Genomic DNA, 17,676 nt, shown 5'->3' with positions numbered 1-17,676 from the left:
AAGCCAAACACAACAAGATACTGGGAGTTAAAGCAGCCTTTTAAATTGTGTGTAGGATTCTGGTTTGGATTTGGATTGGGGTGGGGATGTAAATCATAGAATAGAATCCTAGAGTGTGAAGGGGCCATACAGGCTATCTATTCCAACTGCCTGCTCAATGCAGGATCAGCCTGGAGCACCCCTGACAAGTGTTTGTCCAGCCGCTGTTTAATCCTTCTTCCAGTGCTGATTTCCTGCCCTTGAAGCAAACATACATTGATTTCCTGCCCTTGAAGCAAACATACAGGAGTGACAGGTTTAACTTCATGCACCCCACCCATGTGATCCTGGTCTGAGTTTGGGTGCTTGTGTTCCAGCTATTTACAAAGAAAAAAAAAGATGCTTGGGAGTCTGTACGCAGTATTGCATCCTTTTTTTTGCTTCTTAGCCATTGGCTTGAATCCAGGGAAGTGAATGCAGTGGGTCCTCACTGATACCTTGGGATTTTCATGCAGATGCCATAATGTTCCATAATATTTCAATGGAAATATAAGTGATATAAGCATGTGGCAGGAATTATTCTTTGGTCTCCTTTGTACACAGTGTATGATAATCATTCACTGCCCCCACTCTCCAACATGAGCAGTCTTAGTTTTGCAAACCATTCAAGACCATTCCTTGGGTCCCACCTAAAAATCTCTGTGGCGCACAGATTTCTTGCCTACTCCTCTCTCTGCAACTCCAAAAGTTCCCCGAAATGCTGCTTCTGGTGGGTGGAGGGACCCTCAGGAATAGTTCTGGGAGAGTTGGTAGTCTGCTGTGGGAGAATTAGCAGAAATTGTGTCCACCCCTTCCACCTGCAGAATGTCTAGGTGGAATCCAAGCCTCTCTTCAAACCTCATACAACTGAAACATTTAGCAAGTATCCCTTGAAATATTTAGGTCAGCTCCCCTTACTTGCTGCACTGAGTCACTAACAAATAAAGAGGGAACTTTCAAGAAGGGTGGCACGGTACTGAATCACGAGCGAACTTGGGAACCCTGCGTGTAGGTGCTGATGAGAAGGCCAAGTCACCGAGGCCAAGTGGCTGCCCCGGCAGGCATCTGAACAGCGGTGTTGGGTGGGAAAAGGGATGAGAACATCCTGGAGATCTCTTATCAGCGTGGCATTCTTGGAAATGTTTGTCCACTACAGAGTCTATTCTGTAGCTGCTTTCCCATTGATTGACGACATCATTTTAAACGGTTATTTTTTGGGCCAAAAAACAAAGCTAGGCTGGTGCCAAATGGAATGTGCACCTACACCTGGGCTGACAGGAGGGAGGGAATTTTATGTTTGCCTCCTTGAACTCCTTGAAAGAAGGAGAGGATAATAATGAGATAAATCAATATGTAGGATAATGGCACCAAATACAAAGTTTATTATCTCCTGTAGCAGACCTAATTGTGTATGATGACTGTGAATCCAGAACTGGTACAGTCTCTGCTGTGGACATTAATAAAAGGGGCATGACTTTTTAAATAGATTACTCCCAATCAGTTACTTAATGGAAGAGATGGGAAGCTACATTATATGTGGGTCCTTAAGATTGTTATCTATTCCTGTGATGTTTGTAGTGGCAAATTGATTGAAAAGGCCATAAACATGGTAATTTAAGTATCACTGATGGGGCACAGTAAAGCAGAGTTGAAAAAATATTCTGCAGAAACATGTGGCAAGCATGAAATGCAGCAAGGGAGTTGATGTTACTCTGTCCTGTGTTTCCAAATCCGATGTGGGGGGGGGAATGCTTTTAACTAAGCAAGGTCTAATATCAGACGATTATGTAACTCACTCCATGTGGGGCTGACTTTCAAGATGATTTGGTGGAAAATGTGGCCTTACAAAAGAGCCCTTACTAAGCCTACAAAGTAAAAATCGATTGCAGACGAATATGTTTAGATGTGCAGAGGGTCAAGTGGGAGTCTGAGCCATATTTCTCGCAAAGCCTTGAGAAACCTTTCTGCTGTTCACACACCTCGAACATTCATGGAGCTATTCCCACACAATAAAGTTGTGCCTCTGTGGCTGTCTATCTGCCTGGGTTTAGGAAAGGACGCTGTGGGAAACAGCTCAGTTGCCTGTTAACAGTGATGAGCGAGAATCTCCCCAGTCATAAACCCAGTGAATCGCTTAAAACCCCAAATTCAGTTCCATAACTAATGATATTTAGTAAGATAAAGCCAATAATCAGGAGCAAATCAGAAAGTAAAACACAAAAAATAGTAACATTATCTCTTGCAGTTTCTCACATGCACTTTATCACAAGCTCCGTTATCAAGTCACATGGGGAAAAAAATAGTTCTGCTGTCAATAGACAGTTTCAGAAATTCCCCCACTACTAATTTACCATTCAGAGTATTAGAAAGTGTGTAAGGTTTAAAACTAGCTTCAACATTTGGCCAGTGTTCATTGTAGAGGAAGGGGCTGGTAATACAAATTCATTCAAACAGGGAAGGGATGGGGAAGAAGCATTTGGTCTTGTGGCTAGCTCCCTAAATCTGAAACATGATTAAGAGATCAGGAATCTTATAAGGGCACCGGCACTTAAATACTATACATTTAAAAAGCTGTTGGTGACGAATACCCCAAAATGGAGATAGGGGTCTTGTCCAGCAGAGAGAACTCTACGTCACTGTCTGGATTAGCTGTTGCTACTCAGATTCAAATTCTGAAAGAAGATCTTGGCTGTTTGAGAACTTCATTAATAAATTTATGTAGTACTGCACAAATATTTTGTACTTCTGTTTATTTTTCTTTTCTTATTTCCTTAGAAAATGGGGAAAAGGGGGGGACTTTTTAAAGGATTGTATTGCTGTTTAATGGTTGTCCACTTGATCACATATTCTAAAGTCATGGGAGGATAAAAGAGCGAGATGTCATAGCAGAATAATAAAGAACCTGCTATTGATAATTTTAGTTTGGTAAATAAATTTGTTTGATAAACAGTGAATTGATATTCTCCAGCAGCATGGCTTTGTAAAACCTTTGCCTGGAAAGGGTCTCGGGGAGTTGGGGCTGCTGTTTTTCTGTAATGGTCTACACTGCCCTTTCTCCCATTTAGGTCCCTGAGATATCTACAAACACAGATCCCACTTGAGAAATATATGATTAAATATTTTGTAGTTGTTCAGCTTTACCTGTCTGTAGTTCTGTATCTTTTCCTCTTTGTTTGCCTACAAAAGTTATACCACACAATGTGGAGTTTATACTTTAACCTATGCATTTCTTTTAATTAGATTTTTGACTCAGCTGGTGGTCATGACTTTACTGGAACTCAGCTACCTCAAAATTCCAGTAATTCTGCTGAGGTAAGATAAACTAACTTTTGCTCTGGGCACTGACTTAATGCATTTCTTGGTTCATGTCATATGAAAAATATAAAGCAGGAGGAAAGTTGGTGTTTGACCTATCTCTAAAGGAGAGGAAAAAATACTACTTTTCCCCTCACAAGGTTCTGAAAGGGTTCACAGGAGGCACTTAAATATTTATTTGTATCTCTTGCCTCAGTGGGGTGTTGTCACACTACTTTGCACCGTGGATGTTGTTCAAATTTTACATTTTTACTTAAGACACACAGGCTGGTGTCTGACCTGGAGGTGGCCACATCCCCAGGAGGAGGGCTCAACCTCTGTGTTTCTGTGTAACAGTGGTTTTCAAACCTTTCTACCTTCAAAGGACTGTTTCTGCTTTGACCTTGTCGGTCAAACAACTCTTGAGTGCTTGCCATGGGAATCTATGTGATTTGCAGAGGATTCAGGCACAGTGCAATCCTAAAGAGTCCTGTCAGCCCATTCATTTTAATCACTTGCACTGTCTGTCTTATGATGCCTGTTATGCCATACATTACAGGGGAAATCAGCTCTGGGGTGGGGCAAGCTGTCTTTATCAGGAACTCCTGATAAAGCTTCTGAGCAACCCAGGGTTATCCAGAACACATTCGAAAACCATTGCAGGCTGGCATTGAGATTCTTACATTTAGACTGCCATTTTTGTTGAGCCAAAACTGGATTTCAACATGGTTCTTGTGTAAGTGGACTGGAGAACCCTAGGAAAGCCAGTTAAACTTGGACCAAGCTACAGCTGTGTACTGGTAAGTTTCAGATGTTGGATTCTCAACACTGGACAAAATAGCAGTGTCTAGTATCTCTGGGATGGATATCTCTTCTTGTTCCCCCAGTATTAGAAGAGATTCCTTTCCCAACCTGATCTCTTTATTTTAATGTCTTTATTGCCCTACAGGCACATAAATTGGTGGTTGCAGTGGCAAATTAGGAATTGGGTATCTTGGGTTTAGTTCAGGTTTGGCTTTACTCCTTGTCAGTTCGGTGTTTTTAAATCAGAAATGTACAGACACAGGCATTGTTGTTGGGTATTCCAGTATCCAGTCTCTGATCAATACTTTGTGAGCAGACCTGGGGAGATGCTATTCTCATGGGATGTGGAAGATGTGGGGATGTGGAAGAATGTTGTTCAGTACCTTACTAGCTTAATGCAATGTTTGCTTTTCCCTCTGTGTTCTATTGGCTGCACAGTTAATAAGAGAAGGGCTGCCCTTCCCAGAGTTTCCTCTGGGTCTACACAGTCTCTGTAATATCTTTGTATTAAGATATAAATGTCTCATATGATCTTAATACTACTTAATAATGTAGCTTGTAATCAATTCTAAGTGAGAAGCAATGGTAGGAAGTCACAGGGAGATTTGTATAGAAATCTCCCCTCCCAAGAAAGGGTATTGTACTTGTAATATTTGTTTAAGTAGTGGAGGGAGTCAGCCTCAGAACAGAGGAGCAGCTGAGAACAGAGGAACAGCCACAGGAAGAAGCCGTTTCATTGAGCCGACAGCCCTCCAGCTCAGGGACCTCAGCCATGCCTGAAACTCAGCAACAGTCAGCTTCACCTTTAGGGTCGCTGAAACCTTTGGAACAAAGAAGGAAGAAACTGCTCCAAAAAAGAAATTCAGGATAGACAGCTGAGTGCATGGTTGCAAGCCCAGCATAGAACACTCCCTGACAGCAGTGATGAGGCCAAACAGGGCTGAATCATTCCACCTGGCTTGGAATGCCAGAACAGTCTAATTAGCAACAGCTGGCTTATCTATCGAGCAAGATAGGTGTCTATTTAAGCAGCCAGCAAAGCACGGCTGTCGTGGGAGCAACTCGTTGCCACCACTTATGTATCAGCCTCCTGATAACTTGTTTACTTTGGACCTGGCCTGACTCATGGCTTGGACTGCCCTCTCTTGCTGCCTTGGACTCTGAAGAAACTATCCTTGACCTTGGATTGGCCTACTGGCCATGCTTCTTGCCTCTGGCCCTAATTACTGCCTACACCTGGATATGGTCATTCAGTGTGTTTGGTCCAACGCAAGCTACATACATCCCAATCAGAGCTTCTACTGTTACCCTGCTTGTCTCCACCAGTGTGGGCCAGGCATGCTGCAATGTTCACACAATTCCAGGCGGAGGTGACTAGTTTTCTGCAGTTTATATATTTGTTTTCTATTTTAGTTTATTTTCTAATTTCTGAAAGTCAATGCTATAAAGATGACAGTTCCTGTGCAGATTTTTCTTGAGCTTTGACAGTGCAATCCTATGCAGAGTTACTTCAGTCTAACCCACTGATTTCAGTGCATTTAGACTGAAGTAACTCTGCATAGGATTTCACTGTCAGTGGCTTTCTTCCAGAAGGGTAAGGTAAGCCAACGCAATGTGGCTGGGGATTGTCATAGGGGAGAAATGTAGGAGCCTGCTTCACACATTAGATAGGAAGCATGGGTACAGAAAAAAAGGAGGGAGGGGGGGAAAGGGGGGGAGTCCGCCCTACCCAACAATACTCCAAAAGGAAAAATAATGTTGCTACATTCCGTTTGCTTTCTTAGCTTACACTAGTATACTTTTACTTTATAACTGTATACTTGTCCTCATTTTATACATTAAATACTTGACTTCCTAATAATTACCTTCCGTATGATTTTTCACATATTGATAATACTCAAAAGAAGAGGGATAAATAAACATTTGAAACCGTGAAATCCGATTCATTTTCCAGCGTGTGCTTATCTTATATCTTTTCCATTAAGTAATACTTGTATTTAATATTATATTTACTTTCCAATATACGCCGTCTTATTTTTCCCTCTTAATTCTATCTTAATGCTGATACAGCAAGTCCAGGCTTGTTGTGAATATCCAAATCAGTTTAATCAGTCAGCTAATACTCTATTCAATATTTATAGCCAGTCATTTATCTGAAACGATTGGCATTTCATATCTTTTCCCTGGAACAGTGAGGGGCTAGGGTGTTGGGGGCGGGGGAAGGAGGTTTAAGTAAATGCTACAGGTTTCTGTAACCCTCCAACACCACAGCAAACACAGGATATGCATAGTTCATGTTCATTTATAATAGGTTTGTGCAATATAAAAGTCTTTTTAAAAGTGAGTGAAACAAAAGTTGTGTAATACCTTTTTTTATTAGGACCAAGTAAAATAACACAAAATAGTATGCAAGTATAAACAGCCATTACAGAATGTGTTTAGCACTAGATGGGCAATTTCTGGACTGACACTTCTAGGTTAGGATGCATTGCAGACATCGTGTGTTGCGCAAAAAAATGTTTTTGGTAAATTTTGGGTTCGGTTTATTGGGATCTTTTTTTTTTTTTTTTTTAGTAAACCCGGGAAAAGCCGAATACCCTTACTGGTAAAGGGTATTCTGTTTTATTTCTGGATTTACTGAAAAAAAATTGGGCCCATTTTAGTCTATGGGGCTTTTTTCAAAGCTCCTGTAGGGGTATTTTTGTGGGTAAAATTCCCAAATTTTCAGGGTTGCTTCAAGGTACTCTCCCCTTGCATTAACCCCATAGTTTGGTGGATATTGGGTCAGGGGGTCCAATTTTATGGAGTGCTGAAGGGGGTTGCCCACCCCCCTCCGTAGAAAAGCATGGTAAAGTTTACAATGCTTTTCTATGGAGGGTGTCGACCCCTTCAGGACCCCATAAAAATGGACCCCTGGCCCAACTTTTACCAAACTTCGGGGTTCATGCGAGGAGAGTCCCTTGCAACTACACTGCAAATTTGGTGATGCTACCTCAAAAAATGCCCCCCCCCCCGGGAGAATTTTAAAAGAACTTACTTTTTCATAGTCTGTAATGGGCGCTTCCTCCCCAAAGACTTGTGGGGAAACTCAGTTTCCCATGAATGTTTGCAATGGGCCTGCACAAAGCTATTGCTACCCATAGCTTTGTGCAGGCTACTGGGACAGAGAAGCAGGAAAATAAGTCACACACCCTTCTCCCAGCAGAGGCATGTTTGTACTGACCATAATGTGATCTTATTAGGTCTGTAAAACTTTCTATGCCCCATTTTAAGAACCTGGAAGTTTCAGGCTAGCGGTTTTCCATCATGTCTTGAATATCTTTTTCTTACCCATTCTTTTTTCCCCTGTATCTGGCATCTGGCCTTGAAAACTCAAAGGTTGCTTACTGTTTTGTGACATTTTAGTTAGTCATAGTATAGAAGTCTTGCACGACTTAAACTTTGTAGGCAGCTGTACTGCCCCACAAAAACAAAACAAAACCCCACACCATATTTTTGGGAAAAAATCCAGAAAAGTCAGGCACTACTTCTTTACTATGACCAACTAGATTTTTCACTTCCGAAACAGAAAAAATAAACGTAGGCAGCTCAGTCCACAAAAACCGTTCCAAAAATGTATCTGTTTTGGGGGGCAAAAAAGTAGGAATCCTTCCATTTTTCATAATCGCTAAAATGCTGTACACCTTGATACCTCATGCTCTTTGGTTTTGGGGCTGTTGGGTTTTTTTTGGCAGTAGATCGTTTTTTAAAAAAAAATTATGATCCAATTTAAAACTACTTATTAAAAATATGCATCATCAGTGTCAGTTAGGAAACTCCCCCAAACAGTTTAGCAGGTAATGACTGAACGTCTTGTGCCTCTGGCTGTTTGGATTCATGTGACTCTGGTATTTAAGCAAGACCAGTAAGTCTAAATGTACAGTGATAGCCTTTTAAAACTTTTGGGGGAAAGTTTGTCATTTGTCTCAGAATGGTAAGCCTTGATTTCCCGTCATGGTCCCCTTCCACCCTGACAACAACCATGGCCACACAAACTCCGTATTTTTAAAAAAGTTTTTGATCACAAGCCCAGCAGTTCGGAGAACAGATGGAAAACTGATAATTTATAATGAGACTGGATTTGAGGCAAGTTGTCTCTTTGGTGGAACTTGCTTTCCTGTACGAGCTGCTAGCCTTATGTCAGCTACATTAATAAGACCCAGCACCCTGTCCCTGTAAACTTTCAAAGGAGTTGAGTAGCAGCATCTGTAGCTTTGCAGAGGTTTCTAGAGTTTTAGTGCCTTATCCAACGGCTGAAGAAGTGATTCATCATAGCTTGCAAAACCGTTGAGGTTGGAAATAAGCCTATTTTATTAGGAAATTTTGAAGGGAAAAAAAATAAAACCAGACCTTTACAAGAGACTTCCCGATGAGTTCAGTGAAGCACAACCCCGTTAAATGTTCCATGCAGGTTTTTGGAGGTGTTTCATATGAAAATAGTGACAAACAAAGGCAGGAAAACCATGAAGTAACCAACTGCTCTTCAAGCAACACCATGGTATAACATGCTACAGTCTACAGCCCTGGCATATGTGTCTGGAAAACTGAATGTGCTGTCAAAGTTTTGTGTGGCACTGAATGAATAAAGTTATTGTGGTATTAGTCACTGCACAGGCATAAGCTGGAAAAAAAAACCCTTTCGTTTCTAAGATGGAAAATGTGGATGAAACAACCATCACTTGAACACAACCACTGAAAAAAAAAATTAAACATAGGGTGTTTCCATCAAACTGCCAAAACCTTTTTTAAAAAGTCATCTACAGTCATGGTGAACCTAAAAACACTGTTTGCTGCTTGTAGAGATTTATGACTGTGACACTGTTAGGCAAGAAAAATGTTATTGGAGGAGGTCAGTGCCCCCCACTCCACTCATTATGTCTGACTGCCAAGTGTCTGGCAAAGGGGAGCGTGTTTTCTCCCCCAAACCTGCTCCGAAGATGAAGAGGAGGGCGAGTTGGTTTTTATATGCTTATTTCCTCTTCCTTTTAAGGAGAATCAAACCGGCTTATAATCGCCTTCCTTTCCTCTCCCCACAACAGACACCTTGTGAGATCGGTGGGGCTGAGAGAGGGCTAAGAAAACTGTGACTAGCCCAAGGTCACCCAGCTGGCTTTATGTATAGGAGGGGGAAACCAACCCGGTTCACCAGATTCGCCTCCGCCGCTCATGTGGGGGAGTGGGGAATCAAAGCCGATTCTCCAGATTGGAGCCCACTGCTCTTAACCACTGTACCCCGCTGGCTCTCAGCCATGGTCTAATATCTAATTTTAAATCCTAGGGTTGTTTGTTTGTTTTGTTTTTGTTATATTAATATAACAAAATATCAGTTTGGGACAAATATCAGTTTGGCTAGGCACCTGTATTCTGATTTAAGGCTTTCCTAACCAGGAAGAATTCAATCCTGCTGTGTGCATGAAAGAAGAAATGTGTGCAGACCACTTCAGCCACAATTTAAATGGCTGGCGTTGAGCTAGAATTATATTTTTCTTCAGTAGCACGTGCTGAATAATTTGTCTATGAAGGTGTTTCCCATCTCTAATTTGAACTTAGCAGCCTTGGCCTAGAAATAATCATTATACATTTGTTCAACATTTTGGCCGGACAGAAGCATAAATTGAGTGTGGAGGAGCTTTGGATCCAGCGTAACCCAAACAATTAAAAAAATGTCCTTGGGTTTTTTTTGGGCGAGAAGGGAGGTTTGCCAGCTGAAGAGTGGGGAACACAACTTGCATGCCTGCTTATAACCAGCGTTAAACTGATGTCCATGAACCCAGTTTGTTGAACGTGTGCATGCGTTTCCCTTCCTTCCATCTCATGCACAACATGATGAATGAAGGTGGTTTCCATAGGGGGACAGGTTTGTGTGGTTTTCCCATGGCTGCTGGAGCTGCAGCTGCCAATACAGCTTCCATATGGCAGGTTTCCCCACAGTTTTCCTGTCTTAGTCCCCCAGCATCAGCCATCCCCCTCCCCAAACCACAGCGACTCTTACAATTTTTTTAAATTGGCTGTTGAATAACATTATATTAATATAACGTTGTAACAATATGTGTAGCACATTCTTTGAATCCCAGCTTTCATTTTCATTAATATAAAGGTAAGTCTCTGGTTGCAGAGATATGCCTTTCCCCTTATACCTCCTGAATGCAAAGGGCTAGATACGTATTTTTTAATGAAAGTTGGGAATTCAGGAGACCTGTTGCACTATTGGTACAGTGCTATGTTGATAAGATATTCAACTGTTGATTACAAAAAAATAGCCCCCTGGTGGCAGAGGAGGGAAATGGCCACTGTAGGGACAGTGCCAAGGATAATAGCTACTATATGGGTGGGAAAATCTGAATTTTCACACCCACGTGGCAGCCATCCAGGCTTTCCCAAAATTTTGCAGCAAAGCAGGCTTAAGAATACACATAAGAAGGGTGACGAGTGAGGTGTATGCGTGAGCCTGGTAACAAGCTGGATTCATTCTCATTTCAGTTTAATGTTACTTAACATTGGTGTGTAAATGCAGCCTAAGTTAGTGCTTGCTTACTCAAACTCGCTCTAGAAAAAGTTTGGCTACCGGCTGCTGCCCCACTCCACTACTGCTGGAACCTTGAAGGAAAAAAAAAGGGGGGGGGAGAGATTACTTTCTCTAGGAGAGTTTTCCATCCTGCTTCTTGGGTTCCTGATATATGACTAGGTTTTTTTTTTTTTTAATTATCAGATTTGGTCCATGTCATTTTTATAGCCAACCCAAAGCAGCCTTCGATCTCTGGCACTGTCTTGCTGCCAAGGGCAGAGGAGATGCACAGTCCTCCATCTAACACTTCATTTTGAAACTTTAAAACCGGCCAGCTATATAGAGCTAACTTTCTTTGCTTACAGTTCAGATAGATATGACCAGGCAATCCATCTCTACATGATTCCTGCTTGGACTGTTACACTAAGAAATTACTTGTACAGTGCAGATGCTTCATTATCGAACTTTGCAGGAATTTAGTCCCATGTTCAAAGGGTTGCTGGGTTCTGTTTTTTGTTGGCTCATCCTTTCTTGGGTTTATTACATTGGGTACCTTTTCTGTAAAGTGTGTTGGTTGCGTCGTTTCTATTGTTATAGTCTATATTTGAAAGTGGGTGGCTTTGCCAGATATATCTGCTATCGTAATGTTAGAGTGCTATAAAATGGAAATCTTAAATCTAATATTTCACATAGTGAATTTCCTTATCCAGGTGGTATTACACTACGGTGCCCTCTGCTGATGAAATGTTTAAAGAAGTGTGAACTTCTTAAAATCATTGCATCTACAGCTATATAAACTGCATAATTTTATTCATTGTTTTCTAGCTTCTGCATAAACTTATACAAGAAAGCACATGTATTTGCTCAAATTTTGAAAAGAGGCTGTTACCAAATCTTGAAAGACGAAATTGAACCACATTTAGAGGCCGGGCTTCTGTTTTATGTAAAATTAATTTTGTGTGTTTATAGATCATATGATCCCCACAGTTGCTTATATGTGTATAACTAGATCATTGCATATAAGCACGTAAAATTTATGTGGGAATTGTGTGAAGTGACCTCAGGACTCTTTGAAATGTGTGCCTTAAGGTTGTTTCTGTAAACCTGTCCCACTAATGTTACAATGGGACAAGAATATCCCTGCATTTCTCTGAATCATGCCTTACATTCCTCACTCTCCTTTGGAGCATGAATTATGTAGGTATATTATCATGAGGACTGAAGTTTATTGTGTAGGGTGGTCATCTGGTAAAGGGACCTTTCACAAAGTGGGTTAATCGTCTGTTATGCAAAACATTATTTTGTGGGTAAGCCATTATTCTGTGTTGTTGGAACCTGGATGGCGTCTAAAACAACTTTTAGTAACAAAGGAATCTTTATAATTTGCAATCTGTAATGATTACAGATTAGTAATCTGTAAGGATTGTATTCAGCGATAGTAAGCAAATCTGAAAATTTATTTAACTTCAGAATGAAAGTCATGCAGTAAACTGCTGACTGTTCTGGAATCTCTACGTGGATGAGACAGTGGTGCTAGGAGGAATGGTTTAGGATTGTTAGGCAGTGGGTAATGTTTTGGGCCAAGCTAATCCTGTATAAAAGATGAGAACTCCACTTGAACCTAATAGAACCAGGCTGCTGGCCCACTCTCAACAAACTGTCTCTATCTTGAGAAAGCCGACAGGAGCTAGAGAGCATATAGTTCAGGATTTCATCCCTGAGAGTTAGTGGATTAGCTGGACTGGGTAGTCTAGGTAGGGATGGCCTTGACAGTCCTAATATAGCAGAAAATGGCATTGTTTAAAGCAGTGATGGCGAACCTTTTAGAGACCGAGTGCCCAAACTGCAACCAAAAACCCACTTATTTATCGCCGAGTGCCAATGCGGCAATTTAACCTGAATACCACCCCCAGAGGGGGCCCAGAGGGAGAGGCTAGGGTTGCCAAGTTCCTCTTTGCCATGAGTGGGAGGTTTTTGCGCCTGAGGAGGCCGGGGTTTGGGGAAGGACTTCAGTGCCATAGAGTCCAATTGCCAAAGTGGCAATTTTTTCCAGGGGAACTGATCTCTATTGGTTGGAGATCACTTGTAATAGGAGGAGATCTCCAGCTAGTACCTGGAGATTGGCAACTAGTTCCTTAGTGTTTTCTCTCTACATATCAAGACAAATGGAAAGGTGTTTGGAGGATGGCTTGTGGGCACTTCAAAGGTGGAATAGGACTGCACGCCCCTCCGCCTGCACAGACCCAGAGGGCGCCGGAGAAGCCGCTGGAGGGAAAGAAGGAAGGAAGGAAAGAAGGGAAGGGAGAAGGAAAGGGAAGGGAGGGAGGGAGAGAAAGAAAGAAAAAGAGAGAGAAAGGGAGAAGGAAATGGAGCAAGGGAGAGAAAGAAAAGTAGGGAAAGAAAAGGACAGAGGGAGACAGAAAAAGAAAGAGGCCATTTATGCATGGGAGGTTTTGCCTTGGATTTGCCACTCGGTGGGGCGTGGCGGTGGCGGCAGGCTAGTGAGAGGCGAGCAGGGTAGGGCAGAGGACGCCTCCTTCGCACCCACCGGCCAGCCACGCCCCTCCACCCGCACAGGCCCAGAGGGCGCCGGAGAAGCCGCCGGCCATGCCGAGTGTGGGCGCTCGGCTTCTGTTCCCCGCTCTCCCACCCACCTGGCCGGCCACACACGCTCCAGTGGCGGCAATGGCGGCAGCTTCTGTGGGAGAGTCCGGGGGCCACTGCCAATGATGTCGGAGGTTCCCCACCCCTGGGCTACAGCCTCCCCCATCCGGGGCAGGGCAGAGCCGAAAGGCCAGCGGCTTGGAGGAACCGCGCGTGCCGGCAGAGAGGGCTACGAGTGCCGGAAGTGGCACCCGTGCCATAGGTTCGCCAACACGGGTTTAAAGGGACCAAAGGGCCAAGAGTGCTTGGAGAAGGAAACTGTATATATAAATTATTATATGCATAGATATTTTGTTGATCAAAAAAATATCAGTAGCAAATGCTGTTTATGCCAGTGGTCTTTAATCATTCTAGAACTGGGACCCACCTTTATCGTAAGGAGAAGCATGGGACCCAGTGAGCTGCAAGCACCTGGCAGGATATCATATGACACCACAGCAATGTGACAGGAAGATGAAGAGTCCATGTCTTTCTGAACTTGCATGTGCTAAAATTTCATCCTCTTTGCTGCTGAGTGACCTCATCTTACTCTTGCTTCTATCTGTGTTTGAGCAAGGAGTGACAGGAGATGTGGCTAGTGCATATGCACTAGTAGGAGGTCTTTCCCAAAAAGCAGCATCCCCCCCCCACCAAAAAAAAATTACAGGATCTCCTGATTCACCTGAGGTTCCCAGTCCATGGGTTGAAGACTGCTGGTCTAAGTGACTTTGCTTTATTAAGAGGGTGCACATATCTTCCTCTCTTCTTCTTTTTTCCAGCAGAAAGTAGATGAATTTCTAAACGTGTACTACTCGATGCCAGAGAATACCGTAAAAGAAAATACCTGGGACATCCAAACATGTGTTCATTTTCCTGATGGTCAAGGCCTAATGTTAACTCTCAAGCCAGAAGACAGAGTAGAGGATGTTTTGGCTTTGGCATGCAAGGTACACAATTCTGCACCGTAATGTAACTTGTTAATCACACTTTAAAGTACAGAAATTAGGTTGGTTCCCTGTTGAGCATGCCCCCATTACTTTAACAACTAGACAGGTAAAATATTGTGCCAGCTTGCCATTTATCTCATGGGATTTGAATGAATGCTTATGGTTACATAATAATTTTTTCCCTTGCATCAATTTATCAAATCGATGATACTTCTGCTCAGCACATAGGGTTGCCAACCTCCAGGTAATGAGAAACCTATGCTGAAATAGTATTGACTAATGAAAAATGCAACACGAGGCTCATGTACACAAATGAAAAAGCAAGACTAGCTATTGGAGTAATAATTCTATTTTCATTATGCAATTTGCAAACGCAACTCCATAGGGAAACAAAAATATATACTGGCGTGTTGCTGGACACACCTGCCAGAAAAAAAGGCTGCCACTCAGGGCTTAAGGCAATAAATTATAACTTATAACAGTTATAAGTTATAATGAGCTAGAGAACGTTCCATAGGTGCATACATATCTGTCTTGATGAGATTATCTTTAAGGGCAGAGGTTCTTCTAAATCCTAAGATTGGAGGGTCAGCGCAGCCAGCTGACTTATGGCAACCCCACAGGGTTTTCAAGGCAAGAGACACAGTGGTGGTTTGCCATTGCCTCCCTCTGCATAGCAACCCTGGACTTCCTTGACAGCTTCTCATCCAAGTACTAACCAGGGCTGACCCTACTTAGCTTCCAAGATCTGACAGAGTGGGGCTAGCCTGGGCCATCCAGCTCAGGACACCAAGTTTTGAGAATTTAATTTCTGTTAAAACAACTAGTATTTATGAACTGGAGGGAAATATGTATGTTTTTGTAGGCAATCCTTGTGTGACCTATAGGTGGCAGGAGACAGCTGATGTATGAAGAAAAGATTTTTAGGGAAAGCATTTCTATTTGAACATGGAAAACTTCAAGAGACAGAGAAGTATTTGTATAAGAATGTATGAAATCACAGTTGTTCCCCTGCTTCACAAAATATCTGTTCATAAAAACTATCAAACCTTTCTTTTAGTGGCTATCATATCAAGTCAAGCTTATTAATACGGTCGACTGACCAATCATGTGCCAACACATCACAATTTCCAGACGCAATGGTTTTGCCCTGCAAAATCACAGACTGCCTGTACATATAAAGGTGTAAGGTCAATTAAAGCAGCCCCTGGTTTACGTTATCGTATTAAAATTGATAAAATTGTAAAATATTCTAACAATCATTCTGTAATAAAGCTCTGCGTATTTTAATAGCAACAGCGCAGAACTTGGCAGTTTGGAGCCTAAGCTGAGGGTCTTCTCCTAATAAGAGCTTCTTTGCCAAAAGCTCAACTGACTCATCAGGGAATTTGCCAGGTAGAGGGGAAATAAGCTTTGATCGAACTTCGTGGTAGAATGGGCAACATATCAGTGCATGTTCGATGGTTTCAATGTCCCCTGTTCCACACGGACATAACCTTTCTGATCTAGGGATCTTCTTATATTTCCCTTCTAAAACAGCCAATGGTAGGGCCTGGCATCTGGCAAGGGTAAAGGCCTTAATGGCTATCACATCATTTGATCTTAAGTTATTTTGATTTATTTGTGTCAATTAAAACATTTGTTATGTTTTATCTTTCTACTCTGTATATTTTAATGTATTTTCCCCCATAAGACATCTCTTAATGCTGACTACTTTCTGCTACATCTTTCCTAGTTCTTTTTTTCTTACATTTCCTTACTTCTCCGGTGAGTGTTGGGAATATTCATTGTTTAGCACAATGTAGTGTTTTGAAGTATGTGTACATTGATGTTGGTGTGTGGTTCTTGGCTCATTATTAGAGGGTGAAAGGGGGCATTGGCTGCTTACCTCCCATGAGCCATTTCAAGTTGTGTGACTCTGAGTAGGTAGAGGATCTTTGCTGTCACTTTCTAACACAACACATAGTTAAGTTGTGGAACTCCCTGCCCCAGGATGTGGTGATGGCTGCCAACTTGGAAGGCTTTAAGAGGAGAGTGGACATGTTCATGGAAGAGAGGGCTATCTATGGCTCCTAGTCAAAATGGAAGTTAGTCATGGTGCATACCTGTTCTCTCCAGTATCAGAGGAGCATGCCGAATATGTTAGGTGCTGTGGAACACAGGCAGGATAACGCTGCTGCAGTTGTCTTGTTTGTGGGCTTCCTAGAGGCACCTGGTTGGTCCCTGTGTGAACAGACTGTTGGGCTTGATGGGCCTTGGTCTGATCCACCATGACTTTTCTTATATTCTTAATGCCATCTTTTTCTAATTAGATGGGTTGGACCCCATGAAGCTCTTCCATTAACCCCTTGCACTGGGGTGGGAGCAGGTGCACAACTCTTAGTGAATGGAACCCCCTTGCCCTTTAGATTCTGTGAACCGTTATCTTGGATCAGAAGGAATTATTTCTAAATGGCCCGTATAAATAAATGTGAATCAACTCGTAGAAAATGTAGATTAATATATACATGGCATTAAAAATAGCAACATACCCAGTTGTCCTACTGTACAGTGCATACAACCTATTTTTTTTAATCACGTAGTCTGTTGTTTGAAAATGTGAGTGCACTTATAGTCACTGAACATATTATAACTTACAGTATTGTTGAACAGTCAGAGTGATATACTAAGTATGCTTGGCAATTCTCCTTAGCATTCAGAGGAAACCCTAGCCAAAATATATTCTGTGAGCGCACACAAATGTTTCTTTATGTTAAGGATGCGGCAGTTTTTAAGAAAGGCGCATTCAGACAACATTGGGTGTGTTGCTTTTTTGTTGCTCTTTCATTTTATTTATGTTATCATAACTCTGAGATTTCTTTGATACACTTCTGTGAATTACTTTTGCTTGCAGCATCAAAGTTCACAAAGTTTTCTTAAATAATAAGTTTTCCATTTGTATCAGTAGTGTCAGCTATAACGGCACTAGGACTAGACTTAAACTTTTATCTGTGTTGTGTAATATATCTGATAGTTTTGATGATAATTGACATATGATGAAATTATTTTATAACAAACATTGATTTGCTCCTTGTTTCATTAGATTTTCTTCTTCCAGTTGTCTGTGTCATAAACTGGAGAAAAGCACAATTTTAAATTACAAGTTTGCTAAATATCTTTCTGAGTTCATTGCAGCTGGAAATTCCGCTGGGTGGAAAGGGAAATAAATGTCCTGATGTGCACATGATCTGTGTTGCTGTATTGGTGTTGAAAATCAGTGCAGCCTCAATAGTATTCCAAATGTTTGAGGGCAAGCCCCTGCAAAATACGAAGGCAATATCTTGAGGGAAGTGTTCTCTATTCTGTGATTTAGCTTCCTGGATATAACCACATGCTGCGAAAAGTAGGTGGTTTCATGATCTCAGAGGAAATTGGCAGTAAAAAGTG

General features: G+C 41.9%; 1 protein-coding gene across 1 annotated transcript in view; it reads left to right on the top strand.

The window, feature by feature from the left end:
• The window catches only part of LOC130493175 (rho guanine nucleotide exchange factor TIAM2-like), a gene marked incomplete at its 3' end in the record, with an annotated part of 62,972 nt that overhangs the window by 18,809 nt on the left and 26,487 nt on the right, over positions 1 to 17,676 (top strand). The window contains exons 5-6 of the mRNA XM_056866878.1: positions 3,259 to 3,330; positions 14,083 to 14,250. Coding sequence (XP_056722856.1) covers positions 3,259 to 3,330; positions 14,083 to 14,250 — 240 coding nt within the window. The remainder of the gene's footprint in view (positions 1 to 3,258; positions 3,331 to 14,082; positions 14,251 to 17,676) is intronic.

The sequence above is a fragment of the Euleptes europaea genome, unplaced genomic scaffold (genome assembly GCF_029931775.1).
Source record: "Euleptes europaea isolate rEulEur1 unplaced genomic scaffold, rEulEur1.hap1 scaffold_84, whole genome shotgun sequence".
NCBI lineage: Eukaryota > Metazoa > Chordata > Lepidosauria > Squamata > Sphaerodactylidae > Euleptes > Euleptes europaea.
The sequence above is the reverse complement of the archived record's forward strand: the minus strand, read 5'-3'. Positions and strand labels throughout refer to the sequence as shown.